The sequence below is a fragment of the Nothobranchius furzeri genome, chromosome 7 (assembly GCF_043380555.1).
Source record: "Nothobranchius furzeri strain GRZ-AD chromosome 7, NfurGRZ-RIMD1, whole genome shotgun sequence".
Classification (NCBI taxonomy): domain Eukaryota; kingdom Metazoa; phylum Chordata; class Actinopteri; order Cyprinodontiformes; family Nothobranchiidae; genus Nothobranchius; species Nothobranchius furzeri.
Window position 1 is genome coordinate 74,687,381 of NC_091747.1, and position 14,942 is coordinate 74,702,322.

General features: G+C 44.1%; 1 protein-coding gene across 12 annotated transcripts in view; it reads right to left on the bottom strand.

The window, feature by feature from the left end:
* Nucleotides 1–8,212, bottom strand: part of LOC107382228 (nuclear factor 1 X-type) — a 121,979-nt gene extending 113,767 nt beyond the window's left edge. For all 12 annotated transcript variants that reach the window (XM_054751661.2, XM_054751663.2, XM_054751658.2 and 9 more), the window contains exons 1-2: nt 8,026–8,212; nt 1,641–1,724 (exon numbers count right to left, since the gene is read on the bottom strand). In XM_054751661.2, the coding sequence (XP_054607636.1) occupies nt 1,641–1,724; nt 8,026–8,028 (87 nt within the window). In that variant the 5' untranslated portion in view covers nt 8,029–8,212. The remainder of the gene's footprint in view (nt 1–1,640; nt 1,725–8,025) is intronic.
* Between the last annotated feature and the right edge of the window lie 6,730 nt (nt 8,213–14,942).

The following is a 14,942-nucleotide window of genomic DNA, read 5'->3' on the forward strand; positions in this document are numbered from 1 at the left end:
GCCGATGTTTTTTCTCTGTTTCTGTTCTATAATCTCTCTCTTTTAGCTGCCTTTATGGTGCAAAGCTGGCTCTTCGCTGCGGCGTCTCGGTACTCCACGCAGGCGCTTTTGGCTGTGACAAACCAACTATTGCAGGAGTTGGAAACCCCTCGATGCTCCCCCAACACACACACACACTCTCTCTCTCTGATCAAACAGCGCGTCCTGTCAGAACCTCACCTAAGAAAGGCCTTCGAGTGTGTGTGTGTGTGTGTGTGGTTTCTGCGACTGCGTTGGCCTCTACAGAGCACATGAGAAAACCATATGGTGTGTCTAAAGTTAGCATGTTGTGGTCTCCCATTGACATGCGGCACTGCCCGTACTTGCTATTTACTATTGCCCGTGGCCAGGCCATTAAATATTGAAAGTGATGTGGCATACTGATACCGCCATTAGCATGCTAAATGTGTGAGACAGGTGGCTGAGGTTGCCTTTCAAAAGGCATGAAATGTGTGAGTGGAAAACGTGCGTATAGACCCATGTGCCGTTTACTTCTCCCTGCAGAGTAAATATTGTTTGAGTAAGCAGTTTATAAATGTGCTCTGGGAAGGAGCCACGCCGGTCAAATGCATGCAGGAGCAGCTAACCGGCCGCCGTGGCCTGCAAGCAGATCCCAGAGACTCCACGGGTCTGTTTTCAATCTGAGCGTGTGTGCAGAGCGATGTGCTACGCCTGCTGCCTTTTTATGTGTTTACCGAGTTTAATAGCTGGTCATGCGTTCTGCTCAGCCTGGTTTGGATTACTGTGTTTGCATTCAGCACGGGAGAAAAACCTATAGATTTATTTTGCTAGTCTGATGTCATCACGCCTTCATTTAAACGGAGAACGCCACATGTCAGACGGAAGGACACGGGGCGAGGGAGCTGCTTTCCAGGTGGCCTCCATGTCAGGAGAGAGAAAGGGAAGCAATTTATTTTCTTCTTCTTCTCAAATGACGTGGAGAGAATACACTTTTCTTTCTTTCCATTTTGACCTTGGAGTAGACAACCCACAGAACCAAAATCTGAATACAGTGAGCCGTCGTTTATCGCGGTAGATGCGTTCCAGACCTGGCCGTGATAGGTGAAAATCCGCGAAGTAGGGACACCATATTTACAGTGTTTATTTAACAGGTACGCATTCAGTATTCAGACTTTTAAAACCCTCCCTTTACATAGTACTGTATTTTTACTTGTTTTTTTTTATAGTTTTATTACAAAAAGTGCATTTTATGATGAAATTGATGAAAAAAAACAGAAATTTCTTGATATTTCGCATAGAAAAATACCGCGAATCGGTGAAAAATACCGCAAATCGGTGAAAAATACCGCGAATCGGCGAATTTCCCTTGAATAAGGCTCCAAAGAAAAAATCCGCAAAGTCGTGAATCCGCGATAAACGAACCGCGAAGTAGCGAGGTAAATGGAAGACAGGATGGAGGAGCTACACATGAGCACCGTTTTTGATTAATTGTGGGAGATTTGACAGGAAGTGAAGAGAGACGTGAGACTAAATATGATTAGTTTAAAATGTAATCCTTCTGCTGCATCCTTCATATTTTTAAACACGCTGAAATGTGTGTGTGTGTTTATGGGTGTGTGTGTGTGTGTGTGTGTGTGTACCCTGTATGTGTCAGACACGAGGAAGCATTCAGGCATCCCGGGGCCTCTCGTAGGATCGTCGTTCACCAGGTAAGTGTCAGTAGCCTGAGGAGCAAGAGCAAACAGGAAGTTCATCAAAACGTTCATAGACTTTGGATTTTTACAAACTTTTTTGTGCTCTTATTTGTGACTGAACCTTCTAGATGCCACAGAGCAGAATTAAGGGCTTTATGCAAACAAATGACTGATTTTTTGGTGCACAGATCAGAATGGATGCACACACACACAAAAAAAAAACACAATAAGTGGTTAAAAAAATGCAAAATGAGCTAAATTAGACGTTTAAACTTGGATCTTAGCTGCAAAAACAGCTTTGGTGATGGAAATGGTTCAATTTTTTTATTTAATATTATAAATCAAGCAGCTAACCTGAATGATTCTGTTTTTTCTGCTATACACTACATTTGTTTAGGTAACTGCGGTGTAGCCTGGCCAGACCTCATCCGATTTAACCGATCGGACAGAACTCTGTCAGATTCCGATCAACAGCTGATCTTCAGATGTTAACGGCTTTCTGTCTCTACAGCAACGCCCGTCCCTCATCCAAGCACCGGTGCGTATGTGTGTAGGTGTGCATTCAGGGAGCTTCGTTTGTATTCTGAAGCAAGCAGGCAGGCGGGCAGGCAGGGTTCTGGCAGAGTCTGGAGCTGTGAAATAGGCTCTCCTTGCAGTTCTGCTGTTGATTGGATCAACCTATCCCACTCTACTTAGCCAAAGGGAGTCCAAATCCCACAGCCGCTGTGGCGTTCTGTGAAATCCTATTTCATTTCACAACTTTAACGGATAAAAAAGCATGCACACGCGTTTGTGCCAGCTCAAGACCCCATGCCACGGTGGTTTAGTGAGCAGCAGCAGAGTGGATTCTGCTGGTCTGCAGGGTTGTACAGAGATGCACTCAAATATAGTCTCGCCATCTTGAAAATATAATCATGCATATACATTTTTTTCCCCTCCGTGCAATCGTGTGCTCCCTGACTTCCACGCAAATGCACAGCAACACACACCAGCGCCCACCGGCGCACACGTGCATGCCACTTATGCAGACACACAGACACAAACCCCATAATAAGAGCCAGACGCTGGCAGACCACACAGCCCTGAGTTGTGGTGAAAACAAAGGCTATTCATATCCTTCGCAATGAGAGGTCTGTACAGCTCGCTCTCCCTCGCTCCCCTCCTCTCCCCCGTTCTTTTTATTGCAGAAAATCTGCACTCGCAAACCTCCCATTTTTCTGCAATTGTGCGATTTCTAATCATCTTTATTAGTTCATAAACGTGTTCCTCTTGTATTTTTTAGCCTCCTTTTACAGCAGAGGCTCCTCGAGAGGGGCAACACAGCGCCTATTGTTGAGTCTTGGGATGACGATGAAGCCAGGAGCAGCGGGAGAGAGTCCTGCTGATAAGACAGCAAAGCATTATGGGAACAGGGCGGTGGAGTTTTTCAGCATGCTTGCTAACAGAGAGTGTGTACGAGACAAAAAAGCAAGTAGCCAAACTCTGCCAGGGCCACGTGTGTGTGTTAATGAAACACTGTATCTGACTGGCTGGCGGTCAGAAAAAGGGCCCTGATCTACAGAACCTGCACGGGGGTCCAGACCTTACTGGAGCCGCCGATAACCAGCAGACAGACCACAATGCATCAGGTGCGCTGGAGCCGCCGCGATTGGCTCTCTCCGGCCAGAAACAGGGTCAGGTGCACGAGCGGGGCCTTCCTGATTGGTTTGGCCCAGCCCAAAAAAAAAAAAAAAGCTGCGAGCTGTTTTGATTGGCTGGTGGGGCTGCTGAACAGGCGTCTGGGTGGATGGCGGCGGGACGACGACGAGTGCGTGAGGAAACTTAATGAAAATCTGAGAAAACCTTGCGGATAAAAAAAGTCCCCGCTTCAGCCGCCCTTCCACCTGAGCGGATGCAGATAGTGGGAGCAGGTCGACTCCCAACAATGGATGATTTGCTCTCATTTCATATTAACTCACTGACAGAGAGGGATGGAAAAAGCCTCTTTATGTCGTCAGCCAAAGAAACAGGTGCTGATGAACCTCAATCCCATTGTGCAACAGTGAATAACACGAGGCTAATGAATAGACTAAGCTCTGTACCTGCCACTGGGGAGGCCAGAACATACCCACTCCCTTTGTTGTAACCCCCTCAAAAAAACTCCAGGCCCCCAAACACTCTCTCCTGCAGCAGTGTATGAATTTTAGATTGTACTATATATATAGAGCATATGCCCGGCCCATATGGCCAGCCCAGAGCGAAAAAATCTCAAAGCCCTCCTTAATTAACATTTTAGAGGGAAGACTCGGAGGCGGGAGATTGAGTCAGTGACCTATTTGGAGTCCATCATCGCCCAATGCAAATGTGTTAATTGAGACAGATTTTCCTGCTTCACAAATATGCGGAATAGAGGATGCTGTGGAGGTTTTTCTTTTTTCCTCCATCTGATCTAAGGTAGGGATGTGTGCAGAGCTGCAGCTTCCTCTGACAAAAGAAGACACTTCTCTTTCACTTTCTCCCCCATACCGCCTCTCTAAGTCCTTCTTGGCCCGCTCTCTATCCATCTCCGTCTCTCTCTCTCTTGGTGTTGACGACCATATGGCCAAATTCTTTGGAGGTGAGATCTCCGAAACCTGCTCGCACACACACACACACACCTCCTCGGAGCTTTGTGTATGAAAGAGCCTGATGGTGGAATTTGTTCTCAGATGGCTTCGTTTTAAAGCACGTGAGTGGCAACGTATCAATGATCCGCCTCTCTGTCTTCCCGTGTCTCCGCATCTCACATTAGCTGTTTCACACACCAACTCAGAGTCCACACACACACACACACACACACATACTCAGCGCACGCTCACACACCCCAGGGTACTCCTCCTGTTGTTTCAAGAGAGGGTTTCACCCCGATTCTGCCCTAAATTTTACAGTCAGGGTTCGGTGGCTGAAAATAACTAGTTTGCAGGATGAAAATTAGAAAGGGGAGGGAATGGGGGGAAGGGAAGAGCGAGAGAGACCGTCCAGCCAACCTGCATGAGATGGCAGACACTTCAAAGACGCCCGGCCGCACCGGCGATCTGTTCCACGCTGTCTGAGGAGTGTATGAAAGGCAGAAACGGCCGCCGTCTGAGCACTTGCCAAAGCTACCTTGGGGAGAAATGTTGGAAAACTATGTTTTTTTTTCACACAGCCATCCCCTTGGGGGGTGATAAAAACAACTAGGAGACAGAAAATAAGAAATCTAGGAGCCTGGTTTAAAAATACACACATAGACGGAGGCTATGGGGCTCGGCTCAGCATCTACCTGGTGGTAGTGGTGGAGGTTGAGGTGGACCAGAGGGGTTTGGCGGTCTGGTCCGGCCGTGTTTTACACACCAGCAGGACTCTGGACTGCACACGAGGCACACGGTGATCAGCGAGGCCCGAACTGCAGGCGCATTTGGCTCCGATCAAATGAGTTGTGAGGTGAAACCAGTTCAACCACAACCTCTAACAGTAGCTTTCCCAGTGGCGTGAATCTTCTCAGTAAAAATGCTGCAGAGGAACAAGAACCATCTGACACGCCTGAATATATTTATCGTCCTGGCACTTGCTCGTCAGTCTGGTAAGGCAGGATCAGCTGAGAGCTGAGGCCTGCATGCCGGTAAAACATCCCACCGACTGTGAGTCTGATCAGTGTTTCAGCGCCCGAGCATCGTCCAAGCCAACGCCACAGACGCCTCTATGGAACCTTGTTCTGGTTCTTCTTCTAAATTATCGACCAAACCACAGGTCTACACACACACACACACACACACACACACACACACACACACACACACACACACACACACACACACACACACACACTCACACACACACACACACACACACATACATGCACGCACGCACGCACGCACACACACACACGCGCAAGCACACACACACACAAACGCACGCACGCACACACACGCACGCACACACACACAAACACATGCACACATGCATGCACACATACACACACATGCATGTACACACACACACACACAAACACATGCACACATGCACGCACACGCACATACACACACACACACACACACACACACACGCACACTCACACACACACACAAATGCATGCACACATGCACGCACACATACACACACACATGCATGTACACACACACACACACACAAACGCATGCACAAATGCACGCACACATACACTCACACATGCATGTACACACACACACACACACACACACACACACACACACACACACACACACACACACACACACACACACACACACACACAGAGCTATAAAAGACTTCCTGCTGAGCCCTTTTCAGGTGTTTCACCTCCCACTAACTACTCTGACATGATCCTCTGGAGATGTTTGTAGACTCACACGCGTCTCCTCTCTTGGCACCGCTCAGTCCTTTTGCTTCTCGCTGACTGGCAGGTAGAGTGGTTGGCAGCTTCTATCTGCAACAACCGCAGCTTGACTAGCTGTTAAATAAAAAGCCCTAACCCCACAACCAAAAGGAAAGGAAGATCACCACATCAGTGCCAGGTGTGGAACTATTGTCCAGCGAGTCTCCAGTGTCAGGACAGCCACTGGACAGCTGACATCAGAAGACACGTGCCATTTGACATTTTGAGGCCTTGTTTGTGTTGCTGTGTATAGGTTCATGGCTGAGTTTTAAAACAACTGGCGCCAGCTTTGTGTTACCGCGAGCGACCCCCATAATAGATGTGTAACTATAATGTTTAAAACGTGAAAGGTGTGCAGATGATGAGCTCTTCACGAGCACGACTCATCTGGACTAATAACAGCAAAAGTATCTGAAATAACTCGTATTTGTATTAAATGGTTTTTATTCTTCACTTTTATAACATTTTTATGACATAAAAACCTCATTTTACTAATTATAGGCAGATGTTTGTTATTATAAGAACAGTACAGCACCAATTAATCAGCAATTAGTTACGTTTGCATAAAATATCGCAATAAAATGAACAATCAGATGCTATTATCAGAAATAAACCTGTCATTTGTAATTTCGTGTTTTAAAAAAGGCAAAATAAAAAAAAATTACTGCTTTTGAAACAAATATTTTGACAGTAGATTTTTTGCTAGGGTGCAGAATTTAAACGCAGAAAAAAGCACAATAAAATCATGCAAAATGTGCACATGCAAATTATTTGTTTAAAACTCTAGAAGCCAAATTGTCTAAATTCTGGAGCTCCAACTTTCTGGAATAAAAATCTGCTGCTGCTTTGCTCAGCCAGATTCTGCAGATGACAAAATACTTTTTAAGTTTAATGCTTGAAAAAAAAAAATGGCAGATTCTAAAATATTTAACTTTTAAAAAGAGTTTCAAAGATAAAACGTTAAAAATGGGTCTTTTGGCTGTTGGGTTTTAATCCAGAAGCTTTGACCTAGACCATGAAAAAGCTGCAGAATCCTCTCCCACAACCACCAGCTGCACGATCGCAGAGCAGCCAGCTATATAATAATGCTGCAGCTTTACGGAGATGTTTATGCATTTTAAAAAAGCGGGATTTAAAGAGATAATTCGCTGTATTTTTTCATCCGATTTTCAGATCATTTTAGAGCATGGAAGTGCTCCAGATCAGTCCTCGCGCTGCTTCTTGGTGGCACGAAGACCATCTGTGCAACACCTCAGCTGCAGACCGCTACTTAGAGTCGATAAAGTGTAGCCATCAGGAGAAAACAACTGAGTTAAACCCTGTCAGAAAGCGTGGAGATGACAGTCGTGCAGAAATAATCACATTATTAATAATCTGGTCTGTTTTATTCCGTTTGATCGGAGGGGAGCTGCTGCAGGAGCCAGCACAACAAACCAGCAGCTCTGAAATGCGCAGCAGATTAGTGCGATTTTATCGTGCTTTCAAATAAAGTATTTTGGAACATTTAGAGGCGCAGATATCGCTGCTTAGAATAAAAAAGATAAATGAAATTAAAACATCAAAAGATCTAATTTTTTAGAGATTTCTCACAAAAATATATGCATTCAGACTAAATATGAAAATGATATTAGGGTGTGAAGGCGCTTTGGACACACACACACACACACACACACACACACACAGGTGTGCTGTCATCTGTTGCCTCACACTCTGAGAAAGTTCTGATCTCTCAAAAGCAAATCACAGTTTTTTTTACTCCCTCTCTCTCTCTCTCTCTCTCTCTCACACACACACACACACACACACACACACACACACACACACACACACACACACACACACACACACACACACACACACACACACACACACACACACACACACACACACACACACACTTCATCCTATAGAGCCAACAGAATTGAGTTACACGGCACGTACCATTATAGCGTGGGGAGATCTGCCAACACTCTCAATGCCCCATTTTCCTTTAAAAGTTCAGCTCCAAAAAAGTAAGTGAGGGAGAGAGAGGGAGAGAGAGAGAGAGAGAGAGAGAGAGAGAGAGAGAGAGAGAGAGAGAGAGAGAGAGAGAGAGAGAGAGAGAGAGAGAGAGAGAGACTTCGTCTCTTCGCTGTTGCCGGAAGCAGAAAAAAGGACCTCTAAGCAGGTCGGCCTAAGGCCCAGAAAGGAGGAAAAAACTCATTCAAAAGTGAGTCCAGTCTGCAGTAGATAGGGGTGAGGAGGGTGAGGAGGGGGAGGACAGCAGCTCCGTCTACCACACTTTGGCGTCAGATGCACCCATGTCCTGCAGAGGGGAGTCTGGGAGAAGTCCCGAGGTGCGTCCTGCAGCCGCTAAACTTCTCCGGTAGAGTGGGAGACGCCGGAAACTCCCCCGAAAAGATGTTTGACACGGAGCTGAGCCGAGAGGAGCGGCCGGGAGAGGAGGCGCGCGCGCTGTGAGTTGGTTTCAGATGATTTGTTCACGTGCAGCTGAAGCAGCTCGTGCGTCCAAAAGCAGCAGACTCCAAACGCCGCGCGCCGATCTGTTTTTACCGTGGTTTATCTCCGCCGCTCTCTCTCTCTCTCTCTCTCTCTCTCTCTCTCTCTCTCTCTCTCTCTCTCTCTCTCTCTCTCGCTCTCTCTCTCCCGGTCTCAACACACGGAGACACACACATACAGCCGTGTGTGTGTGTGGTGAAGGGGACAGCCCTGGTCCCTCGTCGCCTCCTCCTCAAAGCTGACAAGATGAAAGCCCAGCTTGCGTCGCGCCGCTCCAAAAAAAAAAAAAAAAAAAAAAAAAACAGAAACGTAAAGAATCACTGGTAGGAATGCCTGCACAACGGCGCAAGTTGGTGCGCAAAATCCTCCTCGTGCGCGCCGCTCTGGTTTTTCCGCAAGATAAAACAAAAGAATAGTAAAAATAAAAATGTTTTGTTCAGTGACTTGTGTGTGTGTGTGTGTGTGTGTGTGTGTGTGTGTGTGTGTGTGTGTGTGTGTGTGTGTGTTTGTGTTTGTGTTTGTGCGGGGGTGGGGGGTGAATTATTGGGTGAATTATTAATAAAGGAGCTGCGCGCAGTCTGTCGCGTGCAGAGCGGAGCGGCCAGAGGAGCAGCTGGGGCTTTAGGAGCATTAGGAGCACCAGGGGCTAAATCACGGTCTGCAGGGGATTACCGGCTGCTCTGCGACGCACCGGCTCCCGTGCATTCCGTCAAGGTTCCGGGGTGGCACCGGGCCGCTCACGGTTCTGATTCGTTCTGCTCCAATCCAGAGCAAAGAGCAAGCAGGAGAGAGGTCAGCACATGACCGCGCTGGATAATCTGTCTCTGATCAGGGAAGAGGCGAAAATAAAACAACAAAATCCTTTTGGACCCATTTCTGGGCTTTCTGATGGGCACACACACACACACACACACACACACACACACACACACACACACACACACACACACACACACACACACACACACACACACACACACACACACACACACACACACACACACACACTTGTCTAGAGCACGTTTGCACTCATGGCATGAAGATTCTGACCCTTGAGGTCACAAACTGACGTCACCATAAATGCCTCTAAATAAAAATAACGATTTATTCAAACTGGATCAAACTTTAAGCCAACAAAACTTCTAAACCTAAACAAATCCAAATTTTATTAAACCCTCCTCGCTGCTCTTGGCTCTGGAGCTGCACCTTCATCACGCTCCTTATGAGCTGCTGCTTCAAATAAAGCGCAGAAAGTCAATATTTGCGCAGTAACCGCAGACGGCAGCGGCACCTGATCGGATCTGTCGTGTTTTAAATCCACCCACGTGTCGTTATTCGTCCCTATTTAACTTTGAGGACATTCCTGCAACATGCTGCTGTAATAAATATGAAGCGCTGACCTCCTCACACATTTGGACACACGACATAATCATCTGGAGCTGCGCTTATTTTCTGTTTCACTCGTTTTTATGGCAGATTTACAGGAAAACAAGTTAGTGGTGTGGGTTTGTATGTTTCCAGTTGTGCAGAGGCCTCATAACTCACTTCAACAGCGAAGTGAGTTTTAGTTTAGCTGTGTGGCGAAGTGAGCTTGTTTTAAACATGCTGTCGTGTATCCAACTCCAATTTTTTCACAAATAGCAAAGAGGAACATGTCATATAATACATCAAAATGTTAAATGACTAATTTATTAATTAAAAGCCAATTAAATGAGTTACAACGTGTGCAACATTATCATAAACAGCACCGTAATTTGTACTGATTTAATTAGAATATACTTAAAAAATGCATATTTAATATAATTTAATTATTTTATTTTTATTTTATTTTATTTTATTTTATTTTATTTTATATTATTTTATTTTATTTTATATTATTTTATTTTATTTTATTTTTATTTTTATTTTTATTTTTATTTTATTGAGAAATAAAAAATGTGAATGCACGTTTATCCCATTTGGAAACATTATTTTAGACTTTATTTTGACCTCCTTTCTTATTGTACTGTGAGGTCTGGTTACACGTTTGTTTGGACATGAAAAACAAATTTAAGCAGATAAAGTCAGGACATGACCATGTAATGAGGGTGATGCTTTAAAATTACATAAATATAAATACATATGTTGCATAATAATAATAATAACAACAACAACAATAATAATAATAATAATAATAATAATAATAATAATAATAATAATACAAGCTGGAGGACCGGTGCATTGGCTGCTCGATTGCTGTATAATTTCCCCAGATTATACTCTGACCTTCCTAAATTCGTTTCCCCCGGTTGTTTGAATTTTAATTCTGACTCCTTCCTCCTCTTTCTGCAGACGCTGATGAGCCGGAAGCCCTCACACACCCCGCGGCCTGTTTGGAAAATGACCAGTTTGCTGCAGAGACAACAGAAAGCGCTTCTAAACACCCACAACCCTCCAATAATCCCACAACATGATTTTTCTTAACCTTTAATCAGAGTCCGAACGGCGCTCTAAACTGCGCGTGCGGGATCACCTGTGAGGCGGAAGTTACAGAAGGCCTGAGGAGCTGACAAGACTCAGGTATGATACAGGTGTGACTCTGTGAAAAAACAGGGGACTAAACAATAAAAGCGAAAAGTCTTAGAAATAAATAAAACTATTTTTGATCTGTCCAAAATCGAATGGAATAACAAATTTATTGTTTTTTTACATTAATTCCTAATTTAATAACCGATGTCAAACAATAAACACATTTAATTAATCACATAAGAATTAATCTAAAATAATAATTGATCTTAAGCATCCTAAACTTTACAAATTATCTGGACACATTTTATTTCTATGGAGCGTCTAAGAAAGACCTCACGCGCCTGTAAAAAACCTGAAAAACCTGAAAAGATGCATTAAAAACAATAAATAACGATTCGTCATTCCAGAAATCTGAAGTTAAACCTTTATTGTGGGATAATGCGAATAGGTCTTGTTTATTTTAATAGTTGTTAACTTTTTATTAAAAATAAAAAAATAAAACGAGCCCATATAGAATCATTAATGCCACTTGTTTTGGTGTTACTGTAACGTACTCTAATAATAATTACCCCCCATGTCACAGCGCCATATGTGTACAGCATTTGACCTCGTTTCCTTTTCTCGTGGTTTTCTCACAATACAGCCGATCGAAGATAAGGTCTGTGGGTCGGAACCGAGCCCTTTAAAACCCCTAAAGTCACAGAACATCCCTCCTGTCGGGTTTGTGCAGAGAGCGCGCGCACGCATCCAGCCACCAATAAAATAAATAAATAAATAAATAAATAAATAAATAAATAAACTTGTGCATTTTTAAATGTTGATGAAAGAGCAAAAGACAAACAGACCTGATTCTTACTGGGAACCAGAGCTCGTGTTGGCTGGCGGTGGTCCCGTAATAAGGCAACTTGTAGCTGCGCTCCGCGCGCCTCACCACACCCCCCATGGCCCTACTTTACTGCGCCTCTCTGACAGCACGCAGCTTTAAGAGCAGGCCGCATCTCTCTGCTGCAGAGCCGCTAACCTGACTCCGATTATCGACAAGCTGCGGGATGGAAGCGGGAGATGTTGAGTCTAAAGTCACAATTTATAAGCTTTAATCAACAGGTGCGGGACTGGTGTCCGAATGATGACGAGAATAAGATAATTAACCGAAAATTACGTTTTAAATCATCGTGATAAAAATACAAAAAGTGTATTACCTCAACTCAATATCTCCGTTTGAGATGAACAGCTGTGTGTGTGTGTGTGTGTGTGTGTGTGTGTGTGTGTGTGTGTGTGTGTGTGTGTGTGTGTGTGTGTGTAATATAAATATTTAGAAATAACGTGATTATTATTATTTGAACTTCCTTTGTTTGCCCCAGATTCTTTCAGTGTTTTTTTTCTTGCAGCTTTACTTTTTGAAATGAATAAAAACTCACGTGAACAAACTGTTTTTGTAAGACTTTTATTCAGAACGAGTTCAGATTTTTTTTACATCAAATAAAAAAGGCTCAGGTCTAACTGCAGAACGGGCCAGATAAATATGATTCATCATTAACTGTTTAGATTGGAAGATTAATATGAGGATAGCTCACATGCTCACTGCTGGTTGTTTTACCGTATTGGCCCCTGAGCTTTAAATTTTTTTTTTAACTTAATAAACATTAAATTCAACATAACAAATAAAAACAGCGAATTAAAATTTCATGAGGTATGAGGAGGTTGCAATAATAAGTGAAATTATATTAATTTTATTGTGACATTATTAATACGTTTATTATTATAGCCCCACATGACACTGAATTGATGCAATATTATGTGTTTTATTTTTGTTTGAAGATTAACAAAGCAAGGATAATTAATACAAATGTGATGTTAAAGTGAACAATTGATGCAGCCTGCAGGAAAAATCTATCTCACTCATGCAACTAATTTTTTACGAGTGCAGCGATAAAAACAATGAATTCAATTCAAGTTTATTTATAAAGCGCCAATTCACGACAAGAGTCGTCTCAAGGCACTTCACATAATAAACATTCCAATTCAGGACAGTTCATTAAGCCAATCAGAAATAATGTGTCCTATATAAGGAACCCAGCAAATTGCATCAAGTCACTGACTAGTGTCAGTGACTATACAGCAAATGCAACCAAATGCCTGGTTGATCTCACCAGACCCCTTTTGCGTCGGTGAAGTTATCAGAGCAGCATTAGAACAGTTGGTTAACTTTATTTATATTACTTCTGCCATCTTAGCTTCTCCCCTTGCTGACGCGAAGGCCCAAGGAGTTCTGCATCTCCATGTGAACAGTGCAGCATGCAAAAACCACTCTACTCTACACAAAAGGCTCTTTTTGTGTGTGCTGGTTTTATCCCGGCGCTGCCGAGGGCTGTCTAGCATTACAAATCTCAGCCTGGCCTGGACGGACATGGGTGGGCTCTCCGCTGGCCCCGCTCGCACTATCTGCATCCTTCACACTCTGCCATGCAAATCAGCACTAAACACACACACACACACACACACACACACACACACACACACACACACACACACACACACACACACACACACACACACACACACACACACACACACACACACACACACACACACACACACACACACAGTGTTGAAGACGACATAAAAAGGAAATTATAAGAGCTGGTCGGAAGAAACGTATGTGTCCAGTAAGGAGGGAAGGAAGGAAATAGTTTTTTGAGTGTGTGTGTGTGTGTGTGTGTGTGTGTGTGTGTGAGAGAGAGAGAGAGAGAGAGAGAGAGAGAGAGAGAGAGAGAGAGAGAGAGAGAGAGAGAGAGAGAGAGAGAGAGAGTGTGTGTGTGTCCTGTAACCGGCCATTGGAGGCGTGAGGAATGCCCGGGCCTGGCACGGCCGAGCGGGGTGGAGGGTGGAGGGTGGAGGTTGTTCACGGTTCTGCTGCCAGCTGAGAACATTCCCACTCCACAGTCATGGAGACTTTTAACCTACAGATCTGTGAAGCAGCACTTTAACTCAGGAGAGTTTTCCCACAGGACAACAATAGGACCGGGACAGTTTATTCCATTAGGCAGAAGGAAAAGCTTTCTAACTCACCTAGCCAAGCTAATGGCTCCACTCAGGGTTTGTGACACAGTGTAATCACACCAAACCAGAGAGAATGTGCACTCTGTCGTAAAAAAGAAACAAGATTTACTTTAGTGGTACTGCACGTTGTGTTTTATCTGTTAATAAAGTTATAGCAAACCTATAAGTTTATTATTTACTCATAAAAATAAATAAATAAATAAATAAATGTTTCATTCATCACTCATTTCACCAGGACAGCATCCCTCCTCTTCTTATTTTCCACTGAGATCTGGTCACGATGGCGGTTTAAACGCTGAATAATGACATCAAATATAAACGACCAGGTTAAAGTTCCACAATAAAGAGGCGGGTTTACATCAAATCCAAGCAGCATCGGTTAAATAAAGGAAAGTCCAGCTCCACACGACGTCTTTTTGGGTTAAGAAAAGTTCTGGACGTTTTTGAAAATTGTTGTTTTCTTTTCAAGCGATTTTCGTTACAACACCTTTGATGTTGCAGAAATCGTTCAAGATCTACATCAATAATTCTCAGATCTCGGGAAACGTTTTTAAACAGGTGAATATTCATTCATTGTTGACGGTCTGCAGGCGTATCTCTCCTTTGAGCTGCGATTCATTCATTCATCCACGGGTTATCACGCAGGGGTGCGGCAGGCGGGTGCCTATCTCCAGCAGTCTACAGGCAAGCAGGCGGGGCACATCCTGGACAGTTCGCCAGTCTTTTGCAAGGCAGCACAGAGACACGGGACCAACAACCACACACACACACACACACACACACACACACAC